The sequence below is a fragment of the Pogonomyrmex barbatus genome, unplaced genomic scaffold (genome assembly GCF_055798465.1).
Source record: "Pogonomyrmex barbatus isolate J1 unplaced genomic scaffold, ASM5579846v1 scaffold13, whole genome shotgun sequence".
Taxonomy (NCBI): Eukaryota; Metazoa; Arthropoda; class Insecta; order Hymenoptera; family Formicidae; genus Pogonomyrmex; species Pogonomyrmex barbatus.
Window position 1 is genome coordinate 3696314 of NW_028297109.1, and position 27302 is coordinate 3723615.

The 27302-nt window shown below is 40.1% G+C and overlaps 1 protein-coding gene across 4 annotated transcripts in view; it reads right to left on the reverse strand.

Annotated features, from left to right (window-relative positions):
• The window catches only part of LOC105422023 (uncharacterized), a 191317-nt gene that overhangs the window by 103723 nt on the left and 60292 nt on the right, over positions 1-27302 (reverse strand). For all 4 annotated transcript variants that reach the window (XM_011631234.2, XM_011631233.2, XM_011631236.2 and 1 more), the window contains exons 3-4: positions 9319-9399; positions 7981-8203 (exon numbers count right to left, since the gene is read on the reverse strand). In XM_011631234.2, coding sequence (XP_011629536.2) covers positions 7981-8203; positions 9319-9399 — 304 coding nt within the window. The remainder of the gene's footprint in view (positions 1-7980; positions 8204-9318; positions 9400-27302) is intronic.

A 27302-nucleotide genomic window follows, 5' to 3' on the forward strand; every position in this document is an offset into this window, starting at 1 on the left:
GTTTTTAATCGATCGCCCGACCGTTCGCCGATTACGTCGGTGCGTGTCTGCATCCGCGATTTAATTGTAAAATCCTCGGTATCGCGACGTCTGCACGTGACGCGTTGTTTACCGAATCTGATAATAACGCCGCATTCACCGATGTCATTAGCGAGAAAAGAGAAATAATCGTGTTGAATCGTAATGTCCGTTTCTATCGTGGAGGCAGATTTGATTAAAAAGACGCTTTGCCCGTGGATTACCCGGCAAATTATCGCATTCGCATTCAACGCGGTTGGCGTGAAATATTTGCAATCATCATAATGCCATAAAAGGCCCTGCGCTGTGACAGCGCTGCGATATACGGGAAGCAGATCTCGTGAAAATGCGCGCTACATGCGCAACATTATTTTTAGCCTGGCCGTTATACAATGGATAATTAGATTCGTTCCTCAGGATCATATATTTTCCACGCTTTCGTAAACGGTCTGATTATCTCGTATCGTTCCGCTCATTACTTCATACGGTGATCTTTAATCACGATTGAAATCTAACGCCTTCTCCGACTCGCACCGTATTGTGACGTCATAATTAAGTTGCGATCTGTAATAAAGTGTTTGATCGCCGACGTAAACCGATTCTATCGACTTAAGAAGGTCGGCTGTTCTAATTTTAAATTCACACGATTTCTCACGCCTTTTATTTAAACAACAGGAAAAATAAAAATTATTCAATGACAAAGAAAAGTGATAAAAACATAATAACCATACATAATAATAGACAGAATTAAAAACTATAAAATACAAGAAATATCTATTATTTCTCAAGTAATTGCAAATTAAAATCAAGAAATAATTTTGCTCTATCGGAAACAAATAATGCGAGCAGATAAGATGAGATATTCTAATCTTAATCTTGATCATAATTTTTCCAAGTGGACAAAGTTGTCCACCTGAAGCCTAATGTTATTTACAGCTTATACTCCGAGAGCTAGTTACTTAGTTGAAGTAGCTTAAATATTATCGAATATTGTTAACTCTTTTCTTCATCTGGTAATCACCAGCGTGGTAGTATACTGCGCTGCGATATGAAATCGCTAACTGAATCGCTAATTAGCCGAGGCTATTGACGCCAGTGAAGTCGAGTTGCGTTTAACGAACATTACGCGCGAATGTGGAAAGTAACGGCGCGATCAGCGAGCAAATTATCGTCCAACGAAGACGAGTTTTCGGATCCGTCGACGCGGAATACTTTGATGTCCTCGGCGTTTACGAGTCGCGGATCTTGCAGGTGGTTAAAGGGTTATAAACGTAGACATAACTATGCGTTACGACTGGCCATAGCGACGACGACCGGCGAGTTCGCGCGGCATGCACGAGTATCGCGTAAATGTCCATCTTAAAGCAGATATTTCAGCACGTCCTTGAGCAGCTGGACGACACCTCTCGACTTTATGCACAGATTACCTGGGACATACAATTGTTAAGCTGGCGCAGATAATGTTTAGCTTAATGAATAAAATAAATCGAGGCGTATGCGGATATGCATGCGCGGACATTTTTTTCATTCTTAATTTGTCATTCCATTTTCAATTTTCGTTAACAACAGCAGCCGTGCCAATTCAAATTTTAATTCAGTATAATAGATAAAACATTTAAATGTTAAATGTGATATTTTAAATGCATATTTATCATGTATGTATATTAATTCTTTGTCTAAGCAAAAGTTATTTTTATAAATTAAATATTTTTATTTTTTTAAATCATATATTTTTAGACTTATTAGCAATGAGAAAATTCCTATATAAAAATAAAATTCTCAAAAATTTTATTCTAAAATTATCCAAGAGTTACTTTCATTCAAAAATTCTCGAGAGGGCTTCAGGCTCGAGAAATCGCACATAGCATTTTTAAGCCGCGAATTTAAATTCAGGGGAAAGACGACGTGCCGATCTCGCCTTTGATGTTATCGCGATACCGACAATAACGGCAGAAAATCGTCACGCTCGATTACGCCGTCATGAAGAGCATGCCCTGTATCTAGCTAATTAGGGGTTTATAATTAGTCGCGAATAAACTCTCAACAATTATGCACGTGCCTCGCGCACTAATTAACAAGGACAATGGCCTTAGTTGGTACGCGAACGGGCACGAAAAAGCGCCGCGCGTACACTTTCCATTGTACTTTAATTAATCGGAGAATCTCGCGCGCACTAATTGGAAAGCGAGCCGATAAAGTTTCGCTTCCTATCGCGAAGCCTATCCTATCTATTCGTTTGATAATTTCTATAATAATTAATTCGTTTTGTTCGGAACATGACAAAAAAAGTAATACGGGTTCATCAGATGTACGTGGTCCTCTTTTTCTTTTTCACAGAAAGATTAAATCCTTCTATCGAATGCGAAATATCAATGATGATCTTTGACATTTGCGGGAAGAACCACAAATTAAAAAATTTTGCCAATTAGGATGAGAAAATTGTGGAATTCTCATGTCGAGGCGATTATTGCTAGAAAAGGAAAGAAACCAGTGCTATAAATTATAATTTTTTGTTAAGTTGTCATTGAATGGAAGTCGCTTTTAAATTTGTCAAATATCTGTAAATGAAGGAAAGCGCCATGCTTATGGGATATTCTGCATAATTAATTAGAGATACATACAAGTAATATATTACCTCGAGCTGTGCCATCCATCATAACGCAATGACAGTGATATATCTTAGTGCTTAGTAAAAGGAATTCGAGATTTTATCTTATTTAATAAGGTAATTTTATCGCGTAGATAGAAATTTCAAAAATGTTCACTAATCACATCATCAAATGTATTAAAAATGACATATATTATCATCATCGAGTAATCAACAGGTCAATTTATGATAAAAAAATCTTGTTTTATCTTTACAGTTTTATCATATTACTTATTTTATAATACAAGAAATTGTGCAGAGTATTTTTACAGGTCCATATGTCAAGTACACATGTTCAGCCGCGCGCTCCGCGGGGGTCTTTAAACGTCCACTTAAAGTATTAATTATGCAGAAATTCGCACAGCACGTACGTGGCGAATCGCATGATTTGCGATTAGAGATTTCTAATTACACTCGCGCGGCGTAATTGCATAAGTCCGCGATTTCTACAGTGAGATATTAATGATGCATTACACAGTCGAGTCATGTTTCCGTCTTTTGAAGACGTCACGTGTACATTCAATATTATGAATGATGCGCCATATGATTGTGGTGATATTTATAGCCCAAGGAAATGAGGTGAAACTGCTACCAGATGCGCACCGACCCAGAAACACATTATGATAATTTATAAATCTCAATAACAAAATCGATATCACGTTTACCGCGATGTAACACGAATCACAATTATTTCGTACGATCTATTTCTAATTTCTGATCTGATCTAATCGGTGAAATTTTATCAATATCAATTTTTTCGAAAAAATAATTTCATCTCCTCATTATAAGTTTAAACTGGTTAAAATTTTTAAACAAGCGCCATTAGTAGATTTAAAATTGTCAAATAGTCGATATTAACGCAATGTGATATATAAAACCCATGTGTCAAAGGATCCAAAGCATCCCTTCGGTACGTCATGCACGATAAAACGGTTGCTGGCGTCGTATTTTTCCAACGATGATAGCGGCACGACGAAACAATGGCATTACGATGCGATAAAGCCGGCGACGCCACGCGTGCATTCGCGCGAACGCGCGTACTGCATTGGCAGCGACGCAGCTCAAACTTCCACGAAGATTAATCTCTTACGCACTTTAAGCTCATCAATACGAGTTAGTATCTCTTATCGACGCGAGAGATATTAAATGAAATAAAGTCGATAATGAGTATCGGATTGCAATCTGTTATTCTTCGTATTATTTAAACATCTTACTCATTGGGACGTGCCTGAAGAAAATTTTAATCCTAGAATAAAATAATCTGTGATAACCAGAATAAAATAATCCTGTGTCTTGACAAACACAAAGCGTTAATTTTTTTTTTTATCTACTTGAATGTATTTTCGCGTTTCTCCCTCTTAGTCAGAATGCACGAAAATTTCATCCCCGAGTTTTATAGACTGTTTAATAATCCTTCTAACCTGATAATCGCGCATATTTAAACAAAATTTTAATTAAAAAATTCCTCTTTTATTTTCACCCTCGGTTTCGTTTGCGCCGAAGAGACGAGGGACTCGGGATTTTTCCGCGCTTCCCGTAGTCGTTTCGTCTATCGGTGGTGCGGCCCTGCTCAGTAGTCACGGTGCTCGTCAGCCGAAATTCCGGCCTTTATTCGGCACGCTCGTCGGCTCGAAAACGAGCCGGCTCTCTTGCGTATCGGCGACGCCTATACTATTGTCGCTGTCGTTCAAAGCGCACGTCCGCAGCGGCGGATACAATATGGGCGACTGTCCGTCACGACGGAAAACCGCGCGTTTTCGGGAGAAAGGGGACAACGCGCGTGTCTCGAAACGACGCGCGTATCGCTCGCCATGGTGTTTCTCTCGTTTCACGGGACGTCGCGTCGAGTCGATCCGGTCTGCCAATCCTCCCGCTGAATATACAGGCATCTCCTCTAGGCGACTTTTTTCCACCGATCTCGCGCATACATTGTGTGCGCCGAGGTAATATACAACGGGGGGGAGGGGGAGGGAGAGAGAGAAAGATACGATTTTCATTCATCCGTCTTATCCGACGTGGCGCTTGTCATGCATGTTATATCGGCGAGATTTGTCGTCGTCGAATTTCTCGTCGAGTCACGAGAGATCCTCGAGAATGTACTTGACGATGGAGAAAAGCATGCGGAGAAAAGATGGATCGAGCTTAAACATGAAAGACTAGAATGGACTTTTACGTCGAAGTAAGCAACTTACTAATCCATCCCGACAACCAAATTAATGCTCAAACAATGAAGTTCCAATTTCAAACTTTGCGTGGGAGGAGGGAGATTCAAGGAATTCAAGTGTAGTGAAACGGAAGCGCTTCCTGCCGCTTTCGTGTGGCAAAGGCGAAGGAAGACAATTATTTTTACAGCGAACACTGCCAACACCGAGAGCAAGTTTGCAGAACGCGCTCTGAATGGCTGTCCACCGCGATAAGACAGGCAGGCTAGCGCGGCTCCTCTAATTCATGCTAATTTCAAGGCGGAAACTTTTTGCATCGCTTAATTCAATTAGTTCCGCTGTTTGAATGCAACAATTAGCATATTAACTCGACTACGAACCTCCCGCGTGCTGGGCCACGCGGCGCGGATACAGTCGCGACTTTTCGACTTCTATCCCTTTATCGGATATCCCGCTCATTATCCGAACCTGTTTCGTAGGCTATTATGATGCAAATTGAAAGTTAACATTTTTGCCCGCGACGAAAATATTATCGCGGAGAAAGTGGCAAGGCACGGTGAATCTATAGCCCAAATCCAATTTGAAACCGCGTTGAACGCTGCTCGCGTAAATTTGCATAATCGAGTTGTCCGATTTCGAGGGTGGACGCTACTTTTAATCCAATTAATCCTTCTCCGCCGTCAAGAAAGTCAATGTGTCGATTTTCAATCGAACGGTGAAAGCATAATTAATCGCGTCTTTAATAAACGCGAGGCAAGCGACTGCGCATTAAAATTGAAATTCTAATTACGGCCGTAATGTAAAGTTTCCGAGCTGAAGCTTGTGTCGCATTAACGGCGTTACTCTTTCCATCCGCAAACACAGAAACGAGTTTTAGAGAGAATCCAGTTACGGATAATTTAACGAAATTGATTCCCGAAGAGTCGAAAGAGTGCGCGGTCGAGATCGATGTGGCCGAGGGTCCGGGACGGGAAAAGTTGCGGAGCCAAAACTCTCCGATGTGCTCATCGTCGGAAACGCGGAACGGACATAATAACTGATCGCTCCTACAACTTCTTTCGGCGAGCTCTCATTCAAGGCCGTCGGCATTGTCGGAAACCTTCCACGGCTGTCCGAATGAATAACGCGCGCGCTTTTGTGCGCCTGTCGGAAAATGTTACGGTCGCTCCGTTAATAAGTCGTACGATAAAATTGACGCAACGAGTTCTGCAGACGCGCGACATTTAAGGCAATAATTAATGTCGGGGTGGAATGAGCACGTAGATAATATGAGGGCTATATCTCGCCACATTAATCGGACGTTGAATACTTCGCATTGTTCTGGCCGCGAAGTAACGTGGATTTTATATTAAGCCCGAAAGAGATATTTGTAACAAGATGTAAGTGCATTCGACTTCGCGTACAGACGTATTTAGCATTTTATCTCGCAAATTGAATAGAATTGAATTTAAATGAGATGTTATTGTGAAGTCATAACTCTATTAAAACGAATTAAAAGAAAACGAATTAAAGAAAAACCGAATTAAATTAAATACAAAATAAATATTTAATTTCGCGACATATATACTAAATAACATTGTACTTGGAATGTAATTATATTATAAAAATTAGAAATATTCTCAATGAAATACATCAATTTTATAGATCAACGTCTTATCTAAAAAGATAGCTGCTATGTGATTCGAAAAGGTTATTTAAGATCAAGAGATTCTCCTAAAACGTACCCAAGGTTATCGCAAAGTAAGTAAAATATTTTATAAAATTGATGCGAATAAAAAGATAAATTTTTTTTACGTTAATGCAAAATGTATATCGAAAAATTATTAAACATTTAATTTAAATTAATCTCAAACAGGATGAGATTCTCGTGTCTGATAATTTGCGCGGCAATATTTCCGGCCAAAAACTTCATCGAGTGGTTATCAAAATCGAACAAATTAAATCGTGATTAAAATTGTTACATTCAATAACTTTTCAGCGATGGATTTTATTCGTTTTGGACGTAAATTGCATTTCACGGCGATTGAACCGGAATGAATCTCTATATGCAATAACGATAAGTTAACTCTGCGTGAAGGTTGTTTAGTATACCCGCAAATGAAATTTATTTCACGTTTTCAGATCTGTTTAAACTTTCCCCTGGAAAATTACTTTTCGTCATTATATCGCGTACGACAAAAACATTTAATAATAGAAGGAATAAGAGCATCCGCTGCTGTTTTGCGTTATCGAAACAATCGACATTTTACCCGGCACAAGTTCTGTCGATTATTTCAAACTCAACTACGTAAAGAAACCCTCGCAATTTAAAGATTTCTACATCATTGTCGTTGAGAAGAAGAGGGAAAAGGTAGGCCATCGGGAGAACCTCGATTAAACGCATGCAAATGCGAATGCGACGACGAAAGAGTTTAATATCTGTCGTGCTGCTTTATAAAGTCACCGTGCGGGCGTGAGAGGAGGGTCAAATGAATTTCATTAACTCGTTAGGTCTACCGTCGCCGTCCTCGTCGTCATTGTCGACATTACGCAGCACGTGAAACGTCGTTAATTTCGCAGTAATCGCCGTATTGGCGCGTGCGGCGAATATCCACCTCTCTTTCACGCTCCAACGGCAATGACGAGAGAGAAGGCGCGATCCAATTTACTATGGAGATCCTACGTCACCCCCGCCTGTCGAGGAAATCAATTACGTCGAATGAATACAACATGAAGGGTGTAAAGGGTTAGCCGCGAGTCCGCGACCGGTAACCGGAGCGTTGAACGACACGACATCGAACGTGGACGCGAGGAGGGAATTTCAAGAGAGAGAAAGTCGACGGCAAAGCCGGACAGATTTGATTTGTCAGGACGCAGAAATCGCCGACGACAAATCTCGTTACGGCCCCCCAGCCCGTGAGTAGGGCTTAAAATTAAAAGTTCCGATCACTCAATAAAGACGAAAGTCTTGTGAAGATGAATAATTTACAAGTGTGCTACAAAAATGCCAAAATAACTGATAATCTAGACGACAGGGAAACTTATTTTGATAGACAATATAATCATTATCGCTGTGAATTATCTATTAGACATTATCGTAATTATTATTTTTTTCTTAAAATGTCAAAACGATAAAAGTAGTACAAACATGCAATCTTAATCAATGCTTCAAACCTTAGCAGGGTCAGACTTTTCCTGTTGTTCGTTAAACGTCTGCGAAGCTCTCGACATGGTGTTCCTTCGGGATGTCGTCGTGCCATCTTGCGAAGGGCGCACGAATTCGATCCTGCCACCCTCGACGACAATGTTGGGGGCTGGTGGAAAATTCTCCGTGTTACCGACCGTGTCGCAGTAGCCCAAAAGACCAGCTTTCTCCCCGTACAGGGGGTGGATTTGCCTGCAACAGAGGGTAAAAGCTCGCTGAGGAACGCTTCCGCAACAGCAGATGGTGCCTTATGCAAGAGAATCAACGGGTTTCTAATGGGACCACACAATTATTATAATAGCTAACTTTTTTTTATACGTAAAATAAAAAATATTTGAAAAATATCAAACATTACTCCGTCGATTTCTTCCTTTTTTTATTTAAAATTAATAAATCTATTTACGTACGTTTTCGGTACATTTGCCAATGTGTTATTTGCAATATTATTTTCTTTAATGTGTTCTTTCATTATGCTACAGAAATACACTATTTTATTATTGCAATAAAAAATTGTTTGCTACTTGTCTCTCCACTCTCTTTCGTGTGTAAACAAAGATGCTCTATACTATCCCGTTATTCAATTAACCTCTTGCAATTAATTTGTGCGACTAACGGACAATGCCTTCGGATCGACACGCATACATTTCCAGCGCTGTGCAAGCGGAAAAGAATGACCGACTTTAAGCTATGACAAAGGTGATTCGCTCGACAATTCTCTTTGCAACATGGCAACGCCTGAGACTCGAATGCAGTGCAGACACGGGTGAGCGATATTGCGCGGACAGATGCATTTGCGTATCAATGTCAATAATCTTGCCGGCGTCGCGCGACCGCGATAGGATTACAGAGTAGGAACCGCTCCACTTTCGACGATTATTCTCAAGCCTTAAATCCATCTAGCTTTAAATCTCTATGTGCAACATGTATGCAAATGGATGTATGCAAATACTCGTTTCTCTTTTCTTTTTCTCTTTGTCTTTTTTACTGCTTAATCTAAAAGTGAAACTTTGAAGTTTGAGAAAAAGAAAGAAGACATATTCATTCATATCGAATTAAATATATTTTTCATAAACACGAATACAAATGTAAAAAAATTGGTTATAACGCTACAGTGTGATAAAAAAAAAAAAGAAAAAAAGAAAAAAAGAAAAACTTGTTCTAAATAATATATAATAAAGATTAAGATTTTTTTAAAAATTAGTAAAATATTAATGTTTTGTCAGTTTTATCCTCGCATTTTCATAGTTCTCGCATCATTTACTTTGTATACTAATTACGTAATTGTATTGAAATGTCAATAGGCTTACCTAGGAGATGGTGTGGGGCGAGGTTTGTCAAGCGCCAGATCCGAGCTGAGGGGCGAATCGGGTCCGCGGCCGCTGGAAGCCCTAAAAAAAGAACAAAATTATCGTTAGTTAAATTAATAATCGGAAGATAATGATTAATGATCGATCGATGCAGTTGTCTTGTGTCCATTATCAAAGTTTAATTAAGTTTCGTTGAATTTTTATCAAGATTGATATAAGACTAATAGTACTTCACGAGAGGTGGGGGAGGTTCGTGAAGTTGGTAGCCTCAAATGTGAATTTTTAGAATCGATCGAATAGATAGAATTTATCGTATTTGATTATCCACATTTGTCCATAAATAATCATTTTTTTTGTTCACTCAATGAAAAAGAATCACATTTAAATGTGACTTTTTTAACGTCATCTAAAACCAACATATTCAATTTGATTAAATTTGTATTTTTTGTACATTGCTAGGTTAATAAAAATATGCCATTCTATCATATTTAAAAAAAAAATGATTTCGAAACGAGTCGTAGAGTAGAAAATATTCTATAATGAAAAAATAGTCTAGAATTGTATTTTTATTCCCAACACAATTAACAAGTGTAAAAATAATTGTATTAATTAATCAGTATACTTATCGATAAAAATTCCTGACTTTCTCATTCGAAGAGAAACCCTAATTCCCTACGTACTTTCCATTTCAATTTACAACGTAATCCCGACTGCATCCCGATTGAAACCGAACGAGCCTCGATTTAACATTCGCGCGTGGCGGCTGATAAACGATTAGAGAGGTCCGTTAAGCACGCGCGCATAAATCCTATATCGACGAACGAGGAGATTCGATCGAGATGCGCTTTCGTGCGCGAATCCGAGAAACCGTGATTCTCGCAGCGGGGAGTGTCGCGCGAGATGAAAGGTTCAAAGACCGGAGAACATCACGTAGCGCGAGAGCCACGATTCCGTTTGTACCACACTCGCGCGCGTGCATTGCGACTTCAATATTCATATTTCATCAGCCCAGCGACTGAATATCGTTGATTCTGGCACCCTGAACTAACAAGTTCGGGAGAATAATTCACAACCGTGCACTTCGATATAAAATAATAATTTGACAGGCTAAATATACCGAAGGTAATATAACTGCGCGGACTGACTGGGGTGTAAAGAAATCGGATGGGAATAAAATTAAGAGTTTATCTTCCGCGGAAAGCGTATGGTTCGGCGTGAGAATTACAAGGGAACGATTAAGTGATATGAGAGAGCTCCATAATAGCAAAATTCTCACACTCCATTCTCAAGTTCTATTCGATATAAAGTTCGCTATCTGGCTCTTTATCTCATTGTTTTCACATTATTTTCACAGGGAGGAGTACCTGAGAGAAGATTACTTAACTCACATGGAAACAATAATGTCTTAATAAAACTCATCACTCTCAGTAAAATTCAATGACGTTCCGTCACGAAGCGTTGTTGGTGCTGCCAAGATATTTCTGAATTATCCAGACCTCGCGAACGTCTTTATATTTTTAGAGTGACTTTATTGCGTCGCGTTCTTCGCGAGAAGCAGTTAAGTAACAATGACCACCAATTACGACAATAGACTGGGATACATCCCAGCGAGCCGCGTAACTTTGCCGCTTACGCGAATCCGCTCGGCGACGGGGTTTTTGTTCCTCCCCGGTCGCTCGCGCGCTTCCGCTCGCAAATCCTCTCAGACCACCGCATTTGGAGCGTCTTGGCAGCCGTTCAGACATTTGCGATGAAATATCTAGTACGAGTGACTTTGATCTTCCATAGCGCGCGCTCGAAACGACGGGGATGCGCGGGCGTGCATTCGTACACGCGTACGTGTTCACGCCCCTCCGCGAACGCGTGCACATATTGCTCGGAGAATCAGGAAGTCTCATCGCTATGTATGCACGAGACGCCTTCGATACCCGGTGTCAAATTTCTATCGTTATTGTTTTCAAAGTCGAGCAAATTTTAACAAACATTTATAATTTTAAATTTTAACTAAAACAAAGACCGAAGCGTTCCACATCTCGGAAAGTCATCTCCTAAATTTTCAAACGTATCGCGTCACGAAGGTAATAACGGTGGCTCGCTTGAAAGAGATGTGCTTTGTAAATCAAATTTAAGAGATACAGGGAGAAGAATTAATCAATCCGCTTCAATTGGACACCCGGTATACGCGTCGTTCGCACAGAACACACGCATACCCGTCGCGCGACAGCTGCGTCCATATGGAAAAGCGCGGCGAAATCTCGCTGACCCTCTTGCTCGCATTCTCACGCGGAATGAAGGGTAGGTGAATCACCCTCGCTGAAATTCTAAAATCGCCTGTTTCCCAAAAGTCTATTATGGAGCACTTGGAGTCACGCGCCTCGGTATTTCTGCGTGCAGCCGCTGGACCTGGACCGCGGCTTGTCGATGATCGCTGCACGCGGGCTAAAAGTCGACGTGATTTACCGATTTGTTGACGTTCAACGGAAGCCCTTCTCAAACCGGCCGAACAAAGAGGATACTGGAAGTCCGGTAATTAATTTTCCTTCCTATCACCTCGGCTTTTCAGTATCTACATCGCCTTACTTTAAGCACTTTTAACATCACACGATCGCAGCTATCTGTCTTGACACGTCGCAAAACAAATTTTTCCTACGATATATTTGACATTGTAATTTTACGCCGGTCGTGTTTATAAAGTTTAATTGAATCCGAAGTATCGCTCGAATAATATAATTTACGAAGAACAAAACACGTGTGTATACAGCGTGTGTATGTGCGATATCGTGAGAAAAAAAGCTGCTGTTTTCACACTTGCGAGAGTCGTATTGCGTCAATCGCGATGAATAGCAAGGGAGAAAATTTTGAGCTTTTCAAATCTCTTCCACAAATGTTGCTCGACCTTTCTTCCCGCGGTAAAAGCCACGCGAATGCATCTGAAAAGCAACTCCGCGCGAAACGTGCAGCGGCACTTAGCCACGCCGTTTATCCCTTTTTTCAGCGGCGCTATTCGCTCTCGTGTAACTTTGCTCAATTGCTAGATCGTTAAGTTGTAACCGCGAAAGAAACAGAGAAAGGAAAAAAAAGAGATGATAGCTTCAGAAAACAGCGAGGGAACAATCTCTAATCCGCGAATTGAAATAGAATTCAACATTTCATCGTCATTGTCGTCGTCGTCGTCGTCGTCGTCGTCGTCGTCATCGTCGTCGTCGTCACAAAAGACTCTGGCTCTGTTCGAGAAACCTAATTTGTCGGCTGGAAGTTGATTTTACGTGAGTGTCGTAAAAATTGCGACATAACATCTCGCGACGTCGGAAAACGCAACGGTCGAGAACGAGTTATTTCGCGCTCGTCGTGCCTGACATTCTGCAACGGAGATAAAAACGACGGAAGAAGCGGACGCCTTTGAAAGAGAGTCGACGGAAAAATAAAATCACCATTCCAGCAAAAACGCTGGCGGCGTAACGACGATATCGTGCAGTCGTCGTATTACGCCACGAAAGCCGGCAGGTTGATGCGACAATTCGAGAGCGGCCATAATTCTAAACGAGCCGCTTACGTTTCTCGCTTAGTCCGTATGTCGCTTAGCAAGCTAGATTAAATTACAAAATTAAAAGCTCCTTAATCAGACCTAATTTAATAAGAAAATGTCGACGTCTAATTAATTTTTAAGTAAACAGAGAGAGAGAGAGAGAGAGAGAGAGAGAGAGAGAAAGAAGAGAAGAAAAGCTTTGATTAAATATTTCTCAAGTACAAAATCTCTCTCGAGTACAAAATGTACATCTCGACGAAACGAAAATAATTTCAACTGTCCAAGACAGCTAAGCAATAATCACTTCCAGGAAAGAAGAAAGAGGTACAGGTATCAAGAAGTACTTGATACCACTCGGTTTTAGGGGTGCAAGGGTCGCCCGTAAATCCTCGACCACCGAGAGAACTCGGATGACAGGGTAAGCGCGCGATTTACCGAAGGAATCGCAGCGCTCCTTCTTCCTGTTCGCGCGCTCCGCACAACGTAATCCGCGATAGCCGAGGTGCAGCAGTCTGCAGCCGGTAACGGTACACCCGCCGCGAATATTCCTCGAACCGAAGCCGGTGTCGGATGTGCACGTGCATTAGCGGGCGTCGGGTCCCTTCGTCTTCGCGATGTAACACTATATTCCTCCTCCGTGCGAGAGCACCAGCACACGTCGACTCGCAACGTGCCGCTGCGGTTCGCTAACGAGAATGAGCGAGGAAGGACTCGTAATTATTGTCCACACGTGAGTTACGTTATCGTGCGTCTCTGTTATCTTCGCGGGAAAATATATCGATGGGTGGAGAATGAGAATGCGATTAAAACTGTTCCTCCGCGGTTATCGATGATAGCTTCCTTGTAAAATAACATTTCCAAGAATAATGTTATCCGACTGTCTGATTATAGTGTTCTGAATACCAATTAATATCATGTTTGCATTACATATCGAAACAAGAACAGCGTGTAAAACCGTTCAATAATTAACAGTTCTTGCAGATATATTACTCTTTGTAAACAAAATTTTAAAGTTATCCAACCTCTATTAATACCTCGTAAAGAAACATTCTTTGCAAAACTGCATCGATTCATTATGGAGTCGTCCGCGGCAGTAACATCGCACAGACATCAACGCAATTTGTCGTCCGTGTAAAACCTCGGGAATTATTAAATTCCCGTGTTCGGAAATCGGATTTTGTCCTCACCGTCCATTTGTGCGCGTTTACTTATGAACGAGCTGTAAGCCGGAGTGTCGAATGGCCGTCGAACGATTCTGGACAGGGCTTCGTATATCCGGGGAGCGCACCAAAATCCCATAGAATTCCGGCGAGACGCGATCTTAACGGCCTCGAAATATTTCATAGGAGATTGGCCACCCCTCGACGACGACGAGATCCCATTCGACTAGTAGCGAAAAATGAAATGATCAGCTTATACGAGCGCGAAACCTTTGACTCCCCATCGCAGGTATGATCACGGCGACAAACGTGAAAGCACACGTCCGCTTTTTGCGGATTAATCCCCGGATGTGCTTTTTTCCGCATATATATCCGTGCGCGGATCTGTATTAAAAAATATATGGGAAGCTTTGTTAAATATAATATTTTTCATATCGATATTTTTTTGAAATACGCTAAATGGGGATTATCAAACGCACTTAAATTTAATTTTATAGATTGTTCACTACTACATTTAATTTTGATGAATTATTTTATAAAATATAGAGAACAGACTAATTTCACTGTTAAACATCATATTTATGATTTTTGTTGGTATAAATAAAAAGAATTAATATATATCGTTGACTAAACAATCATGATCTATGTCACTGTCATTTGATGTGATTAAATTATTTTTTAATTTAGGCTCTATTTTAAACAAAAGGATCATTGATGCTCGCAAGCTCGACGAACAATCTCTAGTGAGTACTTCCATATCATTTATTAAAATCTTCCTCTCAGCGGGTGTGACATTCGTGGTTTTACCAACCAGGAAGCGTAGGCTGAGTAAGAGAGGCAAAAGAGGGATGCGCCCTTAATGCACATTTCGTGCGAATCCGCGTTTTGAGGGAGGAGGCGCTTTGCGAACGCGGATCGCACGATAAAACGCGAAATGTTAAAAAACGCCCTACGGCTTTCACTCCCCGCTATAAAGGGAACGATATATCCACCCTTCTCTCCCCAGTTTCCTCCCTTTCATGCGTTTATCCATATCGCGACTCCCTTTTTCATCGTCCCTGCTATTCCGATTGGATCGAGGCGAGATGCACACCTGCGATCGCGCGCTTCACGAAAATGCTCGAATTATGGAAATTATAACGTGCCAAGTTATACACACAGATGGGCTCGAAAACTTTTTTTCGGAATATCTCTGAAAGAGATATTGGTAAAAAGTTCCTAAATCCGGCGATAGAATGCTTTGAACTTCATTCCGATAAAATAATTCGCAGATTTAATCAAATGTAAGCGATTTCGATTTCTAATTAATTCAAACATAATAAATACAATTATAAACGAATATATACATTTATAAAATCAGATTGTAAACTGTATCTAATTATAGAAGAATGATAGAGATATTTCTGAGAAAATAATTTTATCCAAGTGCAATCAATATTATAATAAATTATAATTATAATTTTACGGGCATTGAACTTGTTCATACAATTTAACTACTTTTGTTTTTAATTTATTGCGACACTTTCTTTCGAATTTTATTATTTTAATATTAAATTTATGTAAATTTTATTTTATTTAATCTTATTAACTCCGACTAACTAAAAATAGACGCTTGTTTCTCTTTCTCCCTTCTATACACATACACGCGCGCACACACTCGATTGTACATCACGGGTTCATAATAAACAGTTCATAATAGCCCCGTCTCGTGATATTGTCGCGAGAAAATGCATCGCGCCGATAATTCGAGAGCAATGAGGACGAGACGAGAAAGCGGAGGAGCCGCGTAAACAGGCGCATCACTCGCAGAATACACCTGCACACAGCTCGACCACTATTTCTGGTCGCGTACGATGGCACCCGTTCGCTCCGGACACTTCACGCGTCGCTGAAACGACGTTATATTTACCGCTTCCTCGTGCCCGAGCTTGGGACGTTTCTCGGCTGCTCCTCCTCGTTCTGGGTCAAAAGTCTCACCACCGACGACGGGAAGCCGAGGGGAACGAGCCGTCTCCGTGAGAACGAATTTCTCTGTCGATGTGGGAACAGCCAGCGACAGAATGCAGGTGCATAATTACCGATTTTCGCGATTACCTCGATTTACAGTTATATAAATGTAAACTGGAAATCTACATTTAAAATCCAAGTGGGTGTAAAATTGTCTTTAAATAAAATAAAAAAGTTCGCGACGAACAATGTGAATACATAATGAGATACTTGTTGCAGTGTAATGTAAAAAGACTGGAAAAATATATATTCAACATAAATATTCAAAGCAAATAACAATTATTAATTAAATATTAAGGTATTTATAATATAAAGTTTTTCATAAGCTCCTTTTAAATAATTTAATAATGCTAAAATCCGTAATCAACTTTAAATAATTAAAATGCAATAATCTCTACGGAGTAAAGATAAATTTTAAATGATGATAATCAAAATTTTTTATGCGTTGCGAAAAAGATAATATCTTCAATATACATGTGTGACGCATTTATCTCAACATCGCACTTATCTTAACTCGTTGCACTTAACATTCTCTTATATCTCCTGCCACCGCATGCTGGACAACCGGGTCGACAAACAGGACTCGAAAAAGCGAGGGCCACGAGGACACGTCAGTCTTCGGTCTTAACGACCCTCGCGAGGGAAGAGGTGAAAAAAGGGACGGCGACGTTGCGCGACGACGAGACATATAATATCGTGAAGGGAAGCAGAACGCTTGGAAAAACACTCTGTCCGATCTCCAAAGGATAACTACTTCCGGCCGGATATGCCACTCACGAATACCGAATATCTTTCGCTGCGTTGCACAGGGTGGAACGCGAGATGAAGGACGGGCGTATCATCTCCCTGTACTCCTTTCTCACATCTCTCGTGACTTTCAATTTTACTTTGATAAACGCAATCCCGATCGGTCGATGAATCGACAGTTTTAGAAGGCGGTCCAAGATGGTGGATGACGAGACGAATCAAGGTTCCCCTCGGGGGCGGAATGTGTGAATAAAATATTGAAACTGCATCGTGAATTCTCCTGACACTTACGGTGCCAATGCTAATTTCAAACTCAAGATCGTAAAACGTGACTTTCAACTCAAGGATCAAAGATTCACTAATTATTTGCAACTTTTATAACTATATATTTTACAAAAATCAATGACAAAAATTATTAGCCTGTTTTACGTAATTGATCAAAACTAATAAAATAATTTTAGCTTTGTATTTCATATTTTCATTATTTTAATCTTATTATTATTTTCTATATAATATATACTGTAGAATATATTTCTATAATATATATTTATATATCACATAGAAAATAGTAATATTTATACATTCTGTGTAATAATAATAGAATCTATAATTCCATATAATAGCAATATATTTCAACGTTTATTAATTAATTGATACCACGCGCACGTCTAAAGACCGAGGATGTACGACGTGTTAGACAGCACGAGTTAATTCGCATCGTCGCCTTCCGCATCGTTATTCGAAAATCACGCAACCGGCTTCGTCGTGAATGAACCACGAGAGGTCAAGCGGGCCTCGTAGACATCCGTTAGAGCGACACCACGATGCCGGTTTGGAGTGTCATGCATCAGCGAATGATTACCAGTGATTGTCGGTACTCGCCAACTTACAAGCACCGACAACTGGCTTGGTCAACGTTCGGTCGATGAATTCCACGCGACGTTGCATTATGCAAATCAAGGTGCAAAGCAAATTAACGTGTAATGTAAATATAAGAAATATCTAAGTTTAAGGAAAATGTCAAGTTTCTCTTTCCCTTTCTCATCTCATTTTATTCGACGAGTCTTTTAAGGGTTGCAGCGGTGGATGAAAGCGCAGCACGCTTTCTCCGCGTTCCGGAAAATCTATTTCGGGGTCGGTGCTTCTCGCATCGCGGAACGTAATTACCAGCTGAATCATATAGTCGAGTGCCCGCTATAACTCTAGGCGAGGCCGATAGGACTCCGAGCAGACTCGGTCTGAGTCGTGAGTCATTGCGCTGTTGACAGAGTCCGCTTCGCAGCGGCTATCCAGGTCGGTTATAAATTCGTTCTCTTCTTGAGGTGGATGGGATGGAGGTGTTCTCTCTCCTTTTGCTCTCCTCAGGATCTAACCGCGTGCCGGATTAAACCGGGTGCACCCGGGGAACAACAAATTCCATTGAACGGACAGGAGTGACGTTAGTGATCAGATTAATCGTCTTCTTCCGAGCCGGTAATTAACTGCGACCCCGCAATTAAGTATGGAAGTGCAATATACGACCGTAATTGCCACGTGCACGTCGCTATTGCTCGTGATGAAGTTATCTCGAGATGTTTAAAAGAATGACTCGATGAGCGATATAATCACTCGAGTATTAATGATTACAAATTTAAATTAGTTCTATCTTCATTTTACATTTAATAACCCGGAAAAATGTTTTTCTGGTTCAAAACTCGACTCATTCTACTTACCAGCGATTTTACTTTCTATTTATATGACTTCATTCTCTTTTACGAAATTCCTTTCGTGAAACATGTATATTCGTCGCCATACTCTGCAAAATCTCAAACGTGGAGTAAAGCAAATATTCCTGCCGCGTATTGCAATGAGATAAATAATTGCAAATGCGCATGTTGTTTACGAGGCAGGCGAGGTAGGCTGCGTGTAACAGCGGCTATTCATAGTTCCCGGCCGATTGTGGCGTAAGATTTATGCACGGCGAGTTCTCATCGTCGACAATGAAAATCAGATTTGTAACCGCGAAAGCTTCCGGTTGACAGCCGCAAGGGCCATCGCGAGACAATATTCAGCCATCGTCGCGGCCGTCCGATAACGTTAAGCCGGCGACCTCGTCGCATAGTGTGCGTCGCGTATTGCTATCCGGAAAGCTGCATAATGTATGAAGAGATATTATCGCACGACCCTCGCATATGCCGGCGTGCACGTGGCACTTCACGCGACAGCCTCTCTCCTGATAGCTCTCTCGCAGAGCTGCTTTTTTACAGCCGGAGATAATTATAACTCTCAAATCTTCGAGACATCACGTGATACAAAATTAGATAGTGTCTAATAAAGCACGTCGATTAATATTTTAAATTTTTGTGTCATCATCGTTTTCCCGCTTTCTAAAATAAATTTGATTAATATAATTTTATTATGTTTCGATCATTACGTAAGAAGACGATCCTTGTGCAAATAATTTTACTTATCAACATTTATTTACGAAAATGACAATTAAAAATTTGCTTCTATGTACTTTTATAGAATCATTTTACGAAATTTATGTCCAGAACAAACCTTGGGCCATTCCTTTCTATTCTTCGAATGGCAATAAATTCGCCGATAAAGAGTTGACGAGACGTGAGAGCGAAGTTCCGATTCGCGGGATACTACTCGGAATATTCGCTCATTCGTGCGCGCAAAGCAAAAATTGGAGCTGGTGAATCGTGCGGATTTATCACGCGTGGGAGATCATTGGTAGAGTACGCAATTCCGATTTTTACGCATACCGTCGAATTTCCCGAGATGCGCGAAAATGCCGTTCCGAACGTTTCTCCCGTCGCCGTTCGCGTTCTCCAGCCCCGGGGAAAAACATTCGACGAGCCCATTGGAACAACAACGACGGCTCGCCGTCCATGCCAGGGGGTGAATTTATCGAGCACAATTTTCCACGCTCTTCGAGCGCACTTACACTCGTACACGCAGATACGAGAGATGCATCCATACTACAGATGCGTGAGAGCCGCGTGGGTGACCTCCTACGCACCGAGTCGGTTGCTCCGCTTGAATATTTATCCGTCTGTTCGAGGCGAGTCGCACCGATGACGGTAACGACGATCGAAAGGGTCCAGAAAAAAGTGCTACGTGCCTCGAAAACTGGTCGCGCACGTCGCCGCGATTCGATAAGCCTTTTAAACGCGACTGAAAAAGCACCCACCGAATGCCCTTGGTGCTCATGCCTCTCGGACGTACGACGTGGTCCATTGGCGATACTTTGGGTGACCAAGCGGACTAGTTTTAGTATGACGGTCGCTGAGTAGTGTATCCTCAATGGTTATGGGGCCATTGGTACCGCGGTCAATGATGCTCACGGTTGAAAATAGACTAACTATTCTGGGACAAAGAGATAGACTATGATATACCCCCCAACAGACATATTTTTCGCTCGGCGAAAATAAAGTTTTACTCTCTGTAGATGGACGTCAACGGATTGTATTTCTGCAAGATATTTTTGCAGAAATAAATATGTTATATATACAATTCACAGTTTGTTACTTTGTTTTTAGATAGATGAACCAAAACTTTGTTTTATTATAAACGTCGTCAAATAAAAATGAAAGAAATAAAAGCCCCTGTGAATTACACGAGAACTTCAGAAATAATTTTACGTTATAGCGGTACTGACAGATAACAATATCTTGTTAGTTCTGTAAATCATTACTGTGATAACAATGAGAAAGGAGAATTTGGTGTTAATGCCAACTGACGATGGTACATTAAGGGTGGGTTGCAGCTTGATTAATTGAATTTTCACTCTGTATATTATAGATGAGATTATATTCTCTCTATATTGAGAAAGGAGGGGGATCGCTTAACTCGGACCTGGTAGCTGTAGTTGAGCCTAAACGTGGATTACACAATGAATCCAGTCGCGTCTCATTATCTTTATTAAGTATTACGATCATAATACAATGGTGCGCCAATAATAATATCGTTACGAGATATTACTGCCCACAGAGGATACAAAGTAATCCTGCAAATGAAAATATTTCATCGCGGTAATGCAACTTACGTAACGCGAATTCGAATACTCTGCACGATGAAAACAGATTTGGTTACATTAACTAAACATCCTCCAGCAATTATCATTTCATATCTCTCTCTCTCTCTCTCTCTCTCTCTCTCTCTCTCTCTCTCTCTCTCTCTCTCTCTCTCTCTCTCTCTCTCTCTCAATATTTCTCGACATTTCATTTTTTCATCAATAGCTTATTCTTCAAATATATATTTCCTCATTTATTAAATTATTTAAAATTTATGAAAAGCATTCCACTCATTTATCGAATTAAAAGATCATCATTATTTATTACGTTTCTACTTTTCTTCTTTATTCCATCCTATATCTTTCTATCTTCTACTTTTTTATAATTTTGTTTATTCATGTGAGATCTAATCCCACTCAGAATAGAATCTCCATTGATCCATCTATCTAGCTTAGGAATATCGCGATGTCAAGTTCCCCCGTAGGATAATTCGAGGATCGACAGGTACCATTTTGGTACCAAAGGCTCCTTCGACGGACAATCGCGCAGGTATGCGCATACCTGATCGCCCTAAGGTACCTAAGGTACAAGCGGAGTAACCTGCTGCACGTCGTGCAGCTGCGCCACGCAATCGGCGGGCGCACTCGCGGCGGGATCGTTACTCGTCATTACAGAGTTACACGCTCGAATGGCCGACGTCACAAATTACAGAGACGACCAACTTGCTCCTTCTTCCCTTCGTCTTAGTTCTCCTCCCTCCCCCCCTCTCTCTCTCTCTCTCTCCTTCCTTCTCCCTTTTTCCTCTTCGCTAACTGCTTAACTGACTGTTCGCGAATAAGCGACGACGACCATCATCTCTCCTCTGTTACGTCTGGTAGAATCGCGAAAGCAGGATTGTTATCAGGATTATCCACATCCGCGGCGACTCGCCAAATTAACCAGAACACTACTCTCGTAACGCTCGGCAGAGCCCCTTGAGCTCGTTTGTTTCGCGTTGCGAGGATAATCCCTTCCCGCGTTGTAAGGGACAATAATAGGTCGCATTGACGTTCCGCCCTGCGATACTGTTACACTCGAGCTCTTTGTGGAACGCAAAATAGAGGTAATTGCGATAACAATGCAGCGAATGTAACACGCGACGTTCCGCGATTATTTCGTAATACATTTGTGACGCGGTATTAATTTAATTAATACGTTCGCCATTTTTGATGGATTTATTATGATTATTAATATTAATACAGGCTATTGCGATACTGCAATTATATTTGCCAAACGCAAATTTATTTAAATACACGATAAGACATCTTTAAATACACGATATGACTTTCCAACAAATTTATAAAAATCCTAATAAAAGAATTTTTATAATTTTAAATCAAATATCGTCAAGAAATATAGTTTTAAAATTTCTCTTGATTTTGTTAAACACAGCCTAGAAGAAAAAGAACAAATTTAATTAAAAATATCGGTAAATTGCAAGAGGATTTTAAAAATTTTTATGTATCCAAAAATAAAATTAGGTATTTATTTACTAATGGATGTATCTTAACTTTAATTGCAATGTGAACTATATAACAATTCATGCTTACCGTAAGATTACTTAGACGAAACTTGCTATTAACGCCCGATAATGATCTCTCTCGCAGGACTCTACAAACCTAAATTACATGTACACTCGCTACAATTCTCCGGAGTATTAAACTGCTTTCTCATTGGTATAGTGTAGATTATGGATAAAATATAATGATGATAAATGTGACAATTATTTCGTATTATATATTATAAATATAATAACTAATTCTTAATTTTTATATTCGGTTGTATCAACAGAACACTATTATAATTTAATTTATACATTATTTAATTTATACATTATTATACATTATTTTTACATATAAATTAAAATTTTAATTTAATATATAATTATAAATCAAGATGTATATATTTATACTGTCAAATAAAAAAAATTATTCTCCAAAATTAAAATTTCTTAAAGTAAAATTTTCAAATTCATCAATAAATGGATCATCAAAATCGAAGCATTAATTTTCAATTTTTTAATGATATAATTAAACTTTCTGCAATATTACGATCCTTGATACACAGTGAATGGATGATGCCGTTGAATATTATCTAGAGCATAATAATTACTCGCGACTCATCTCACGATTACAAGATCGCGCGTAGTTTGCACTCCCTTGCATTAATCCCGAACGAATTCCGTTTCCGCAATTATTTCCGAGGAAGATCCTGAGACAGGAATGTAAGATAGAAGATAACGAGATGACGGGAATGAGAGAGAAAGGCAAATGCATCAGATGCCCTGCCTTTCTCTCCTTCTCTCATGATGCCAAACATAGGACGGAGTTTCCACGGAGATGCTTTCGCGTAACTTCATTCGGCGAGCGACGTCCCGACGGATTTGCCACTCGCACCACCATCACCGCAAGCTCGCCGGTCCGTGTCTAATTAGTAATTACGATTCATGAGAGCGGCGAGCTCCGTTAATCCCGCACCGCTCCTTGCTGCAGTTCGCCCAAAATCGCGAAGGCAATCCTGCACGCGCGAAACGAGCTATTAACGGACGACAGGATTAATTCACAGGATTAATACGCCGATGCTAAACCCGTGACAGATAATAATCGGCCTCATCACTTCTCTCCTCGGTTTTCATCCTGCTAATCCTTTAATATCACAAAAACTATTAATTATCTCCGAATATAATTAAAAGAAAATTTTAATATTCCTCAAAAACTAAATGCAATTGTTTACGCAATAGGAATTTAATATCCTGTTATTATGATATGTAAATGTATTTATTGCGTGACTAGTGTATTGTGTAAATAAAAAGTTGGAATGTTGGTTTTGCATATGTTTGCTCTCTGTTACGGCAGTGGTTTCCAAACAATGGAGATTTTCCCCTTTGTAGGGGAGCAAAATTGCTAGGGGAAGCTGGTTCTCTCTCACGAGAAAAGAGAAATGCTGAAATCGTCAAAATTCTTTTAGCTTTTATGCTATATGCGATATGAAACTTAATTAAGTATTAAAAATCGAAATTAAAGAAGTTAGTAAGGAAGATAATTTGAAAAAAATTGATATTGATATGAATATATATATATATATATATATATATATAGAGAGAGAGAGAGAGAGAGAGAGAGAGAGTTTTCTCAAGCATCGTAATGAAATATACCTTCGTCGACATTTATGATGTTCGAGACCTAAGTTACAACCGACCATGGATATGTCGCAACGCGTCGTTTTTTAACCGTGCAGTACAATGGTTCATGTTGTAAAGCAACAATCAAGAAAATAAACACGGCAATTTATACACTAGTCACGTGCTACCTACTAAACCCTTCGTTTCTTTAAGACACGGCGTTAAGCGGTTACCGAGTCGCGACTAACACTTGCCCACATACAAGTCTTCAGTCTTGTTTTATTATCTCAGAAAATTTATTCGTCATTCATCCTGTCGTAACTTTATATAACCCTTCTATGAATATGCATGCACGATGCGACATTACAGCGTTTCTCAATTTTCTTCAAAGAGAACAAACTTATTTCTACTCCGCATCACTTTTAAATAAATAATCATTAATTAGCTTTGCTTAGATTTAGAATAGCATTTATAGCTTTAGATAAATGATAATAATGTCAGATTAACAATCGACACGTCCGATTAATAGAATATAAAAACAAAAAAATAAGAAAAGCGAGATCATACGATAAAAAAAAAGAGCCCTTTAAATCGGAATCTCAAAGGGATAAATGTTAAAAGTAATTTATTAAAGCAAAAATACATCACAGTTAAGGTCGAGGGCTATGAGAGGCCCTGTATGGTGGTCTAGAGATCGATTTCCCAGCACGACATTCCCTTGGCACGCGAATGCTTTCTGACAATCGTGATCAAAGGGTCGCCACACCACCGCATATCTCGACAGTCCGTACGCGCATATGCAAACCGCGAATGCGAATTCGAACTCTCGACGGGCCGCAGCTGCAACCGAGTCTTCAAAGGAAAGCCGCGCCATAAAATTGTAATACGGTCGATTAACGCGCTGGTCGATGAGGAAAACATCAGACACGGTCGATCGCGTGAAAATCCAACGATCGTGCGGAAAGAACGTTCCATTAACGAGCAATTAAGAGTTTCATTACAATTTTAAATTCGTTTGATCGCTGGCTTTATTCCGTCATGCACCATGCTCTTCCGCTGCTCGTGAAAAAGTTATATCGGATATAAAAGGATTTATTTATAATTCTGTTAAAATTATATATAATATTATTTATGCAAAACATAGTTAAAATTGCATATATATAATAATGCAAAAGAAATATATGATATAAAATCAATGTTTCTATAATTAAATGTGATATAAACAATTAATTTTTACATAGCGTAACAATTAATTGTGATAGCAATACAACAAAAATTGTACATAATTATAAAATTGTACAAAATTTATGAGAATTAATTAATAAATTCAATAAAGGGTATCGAGCACATACGAATTCCACTCGATTGAACACGTAAATAATAAAAATTCACGCAGTGCATTATTTCCGTAAAAACGTGACGTGGATAAATTTCCGAAAGTACCTCTGGATATTAGGTATGGAGATCACCTGAGCTTAGCCGGTAGAAATACTTTTCTATTAGATAAGCGAAAGGATTTCTAGGATACAATTTTCTGTTCGATACGACGAAAATCTCTCTCTAGACGAACCGACCGTAAATTAGAGTAACGACAGACGACGCAACGAAACTGGTTCGATAAAAGCGTTTATTTTAATTAAGGTCGACCGTGCTGCCCGTCGCCGTTGCTTTCAGGCGTCAATCCGAGTCAGCGTCGTTATCACGCGTTATGTCAATGCCTTGCGCAACGTACTTAGCTCGTGAAATACTATGGTACACGTCTCTGGTGTCGAGAATTAATGGCACCCGTTTCTGGAGAACTGGCGCCGCGTTATGACACCGCCAAGCGATAGGAAACGAGAATACAATATCGACAGTTTGATCGAGCGAGATTGAACACCCCGATGTTTTTACGATGGTCCCTAGATTATTTTTATCCCGGTCGATTCTGCGCAAAAGCGTCGTAAACTCGGGGACATTCGATAAACGTTTAGCCCACAGTATGGCGCTATAAATGCAACTCGTCAAATTTCATGTGTAATATTTAAAGAACGTGTCATCGCAACGCCATCGACTCGATTGGAGATCGCCGCGTTATTCCGCGGGACAATCAGCGGATGATCGAACGATAAAATAAACGATAAAATAATAAGCTAGCCTCGTTATTTTCAAATTCAGATATATAAAGTTAGATTTATACAAATCGATCTCAAAATAAAGTAGCCCCCACAACAAAGTTTGTCCATTATTGAAAATAAATTTAGCAGGTTTAAATGTCACTTCTATTTCCGCATCGTTTATAAATTCATGTAACGTGAAATCAAATTATAATCAAGTAAATGAATCCAACTACAACAATGAAATTTGCAATTATATAAAAAAGAAGTTCTTGCTTCTGCTTTCTTTTAGTGTACTTGTTATAATTAACCGACAACATCCGCAAAAAAGCGTACATATGCACGCATGTATGCACTTCATTCACGCTCGCTTGCACGAGTTCGTCTCTTCTTTCTCTTAACACCTCTTTACCTCTCCTCTGCTCTCCTTTCCTCCTGCCAGCGGTGGTTATTAGCGATGCACGCGTGCAGCGAACGATGTGCATCTGCCCGCAAGCTGGTGGCCGGCTGGCATTAAGCGGAAAAGCAGGACGAGGATTTATGTCGCGTTCGCGGTCGGCGACGCCGATATAAACGACATCACGTTAAACGGCTACGGATTTCTCGGTGGTCCGATCCTCTTCTCTTCGAGGGAACCGGGAACGCGGGTCGATTTACGCGTCGCCGCGAAATTGCATTGGCTGCAGTCGCGGAACCATTGTAACTTCGGCCCGTCGCGAAAAAGCGTTAATCGCGCCCGCGAAACGGGCGCGCGTACACGCGCAAAAACGCGAACCGTTCTCGTAATATGCAGAATTTGTGGCGGCCTGACAAGAAACTAATAACTGCGATGCGGTTTCTATACACGGTGCTTCAGCAGCATGAAACCAAACGGCTCGAAAGCGGCTAAGCTCTTTAATTAAATACCGCATTTTTCTCGTTTGTTTGTGCGAACCGAAACAGATTAAATTATCCGTGTAACTCGGATATTAGTATTACAAAATTATAGGTGTATCTTCGTTATAAAAGTAGTATTTATACAAGCTTATACTAAAAATGGATTACCTATGTTTAATAAGAGAAAACGATTGGTGTGTGTGTGTGTGTGTGTGTGTGTGTGTGTGTGTGTGTAAAAAAAAATTACATTCTTATTTAAGTTCTACGTGTTTGATTTTTCTATTTGCTGGTCTTCAACGAGGATATCATTACGACGGAGATCGATAGCGACGAACGACGAAACAGATGTCACATCGTTCAACCATTGTCCGATCTGATATCAGTCAGGTACCAGTTATTTACAAGTATTAT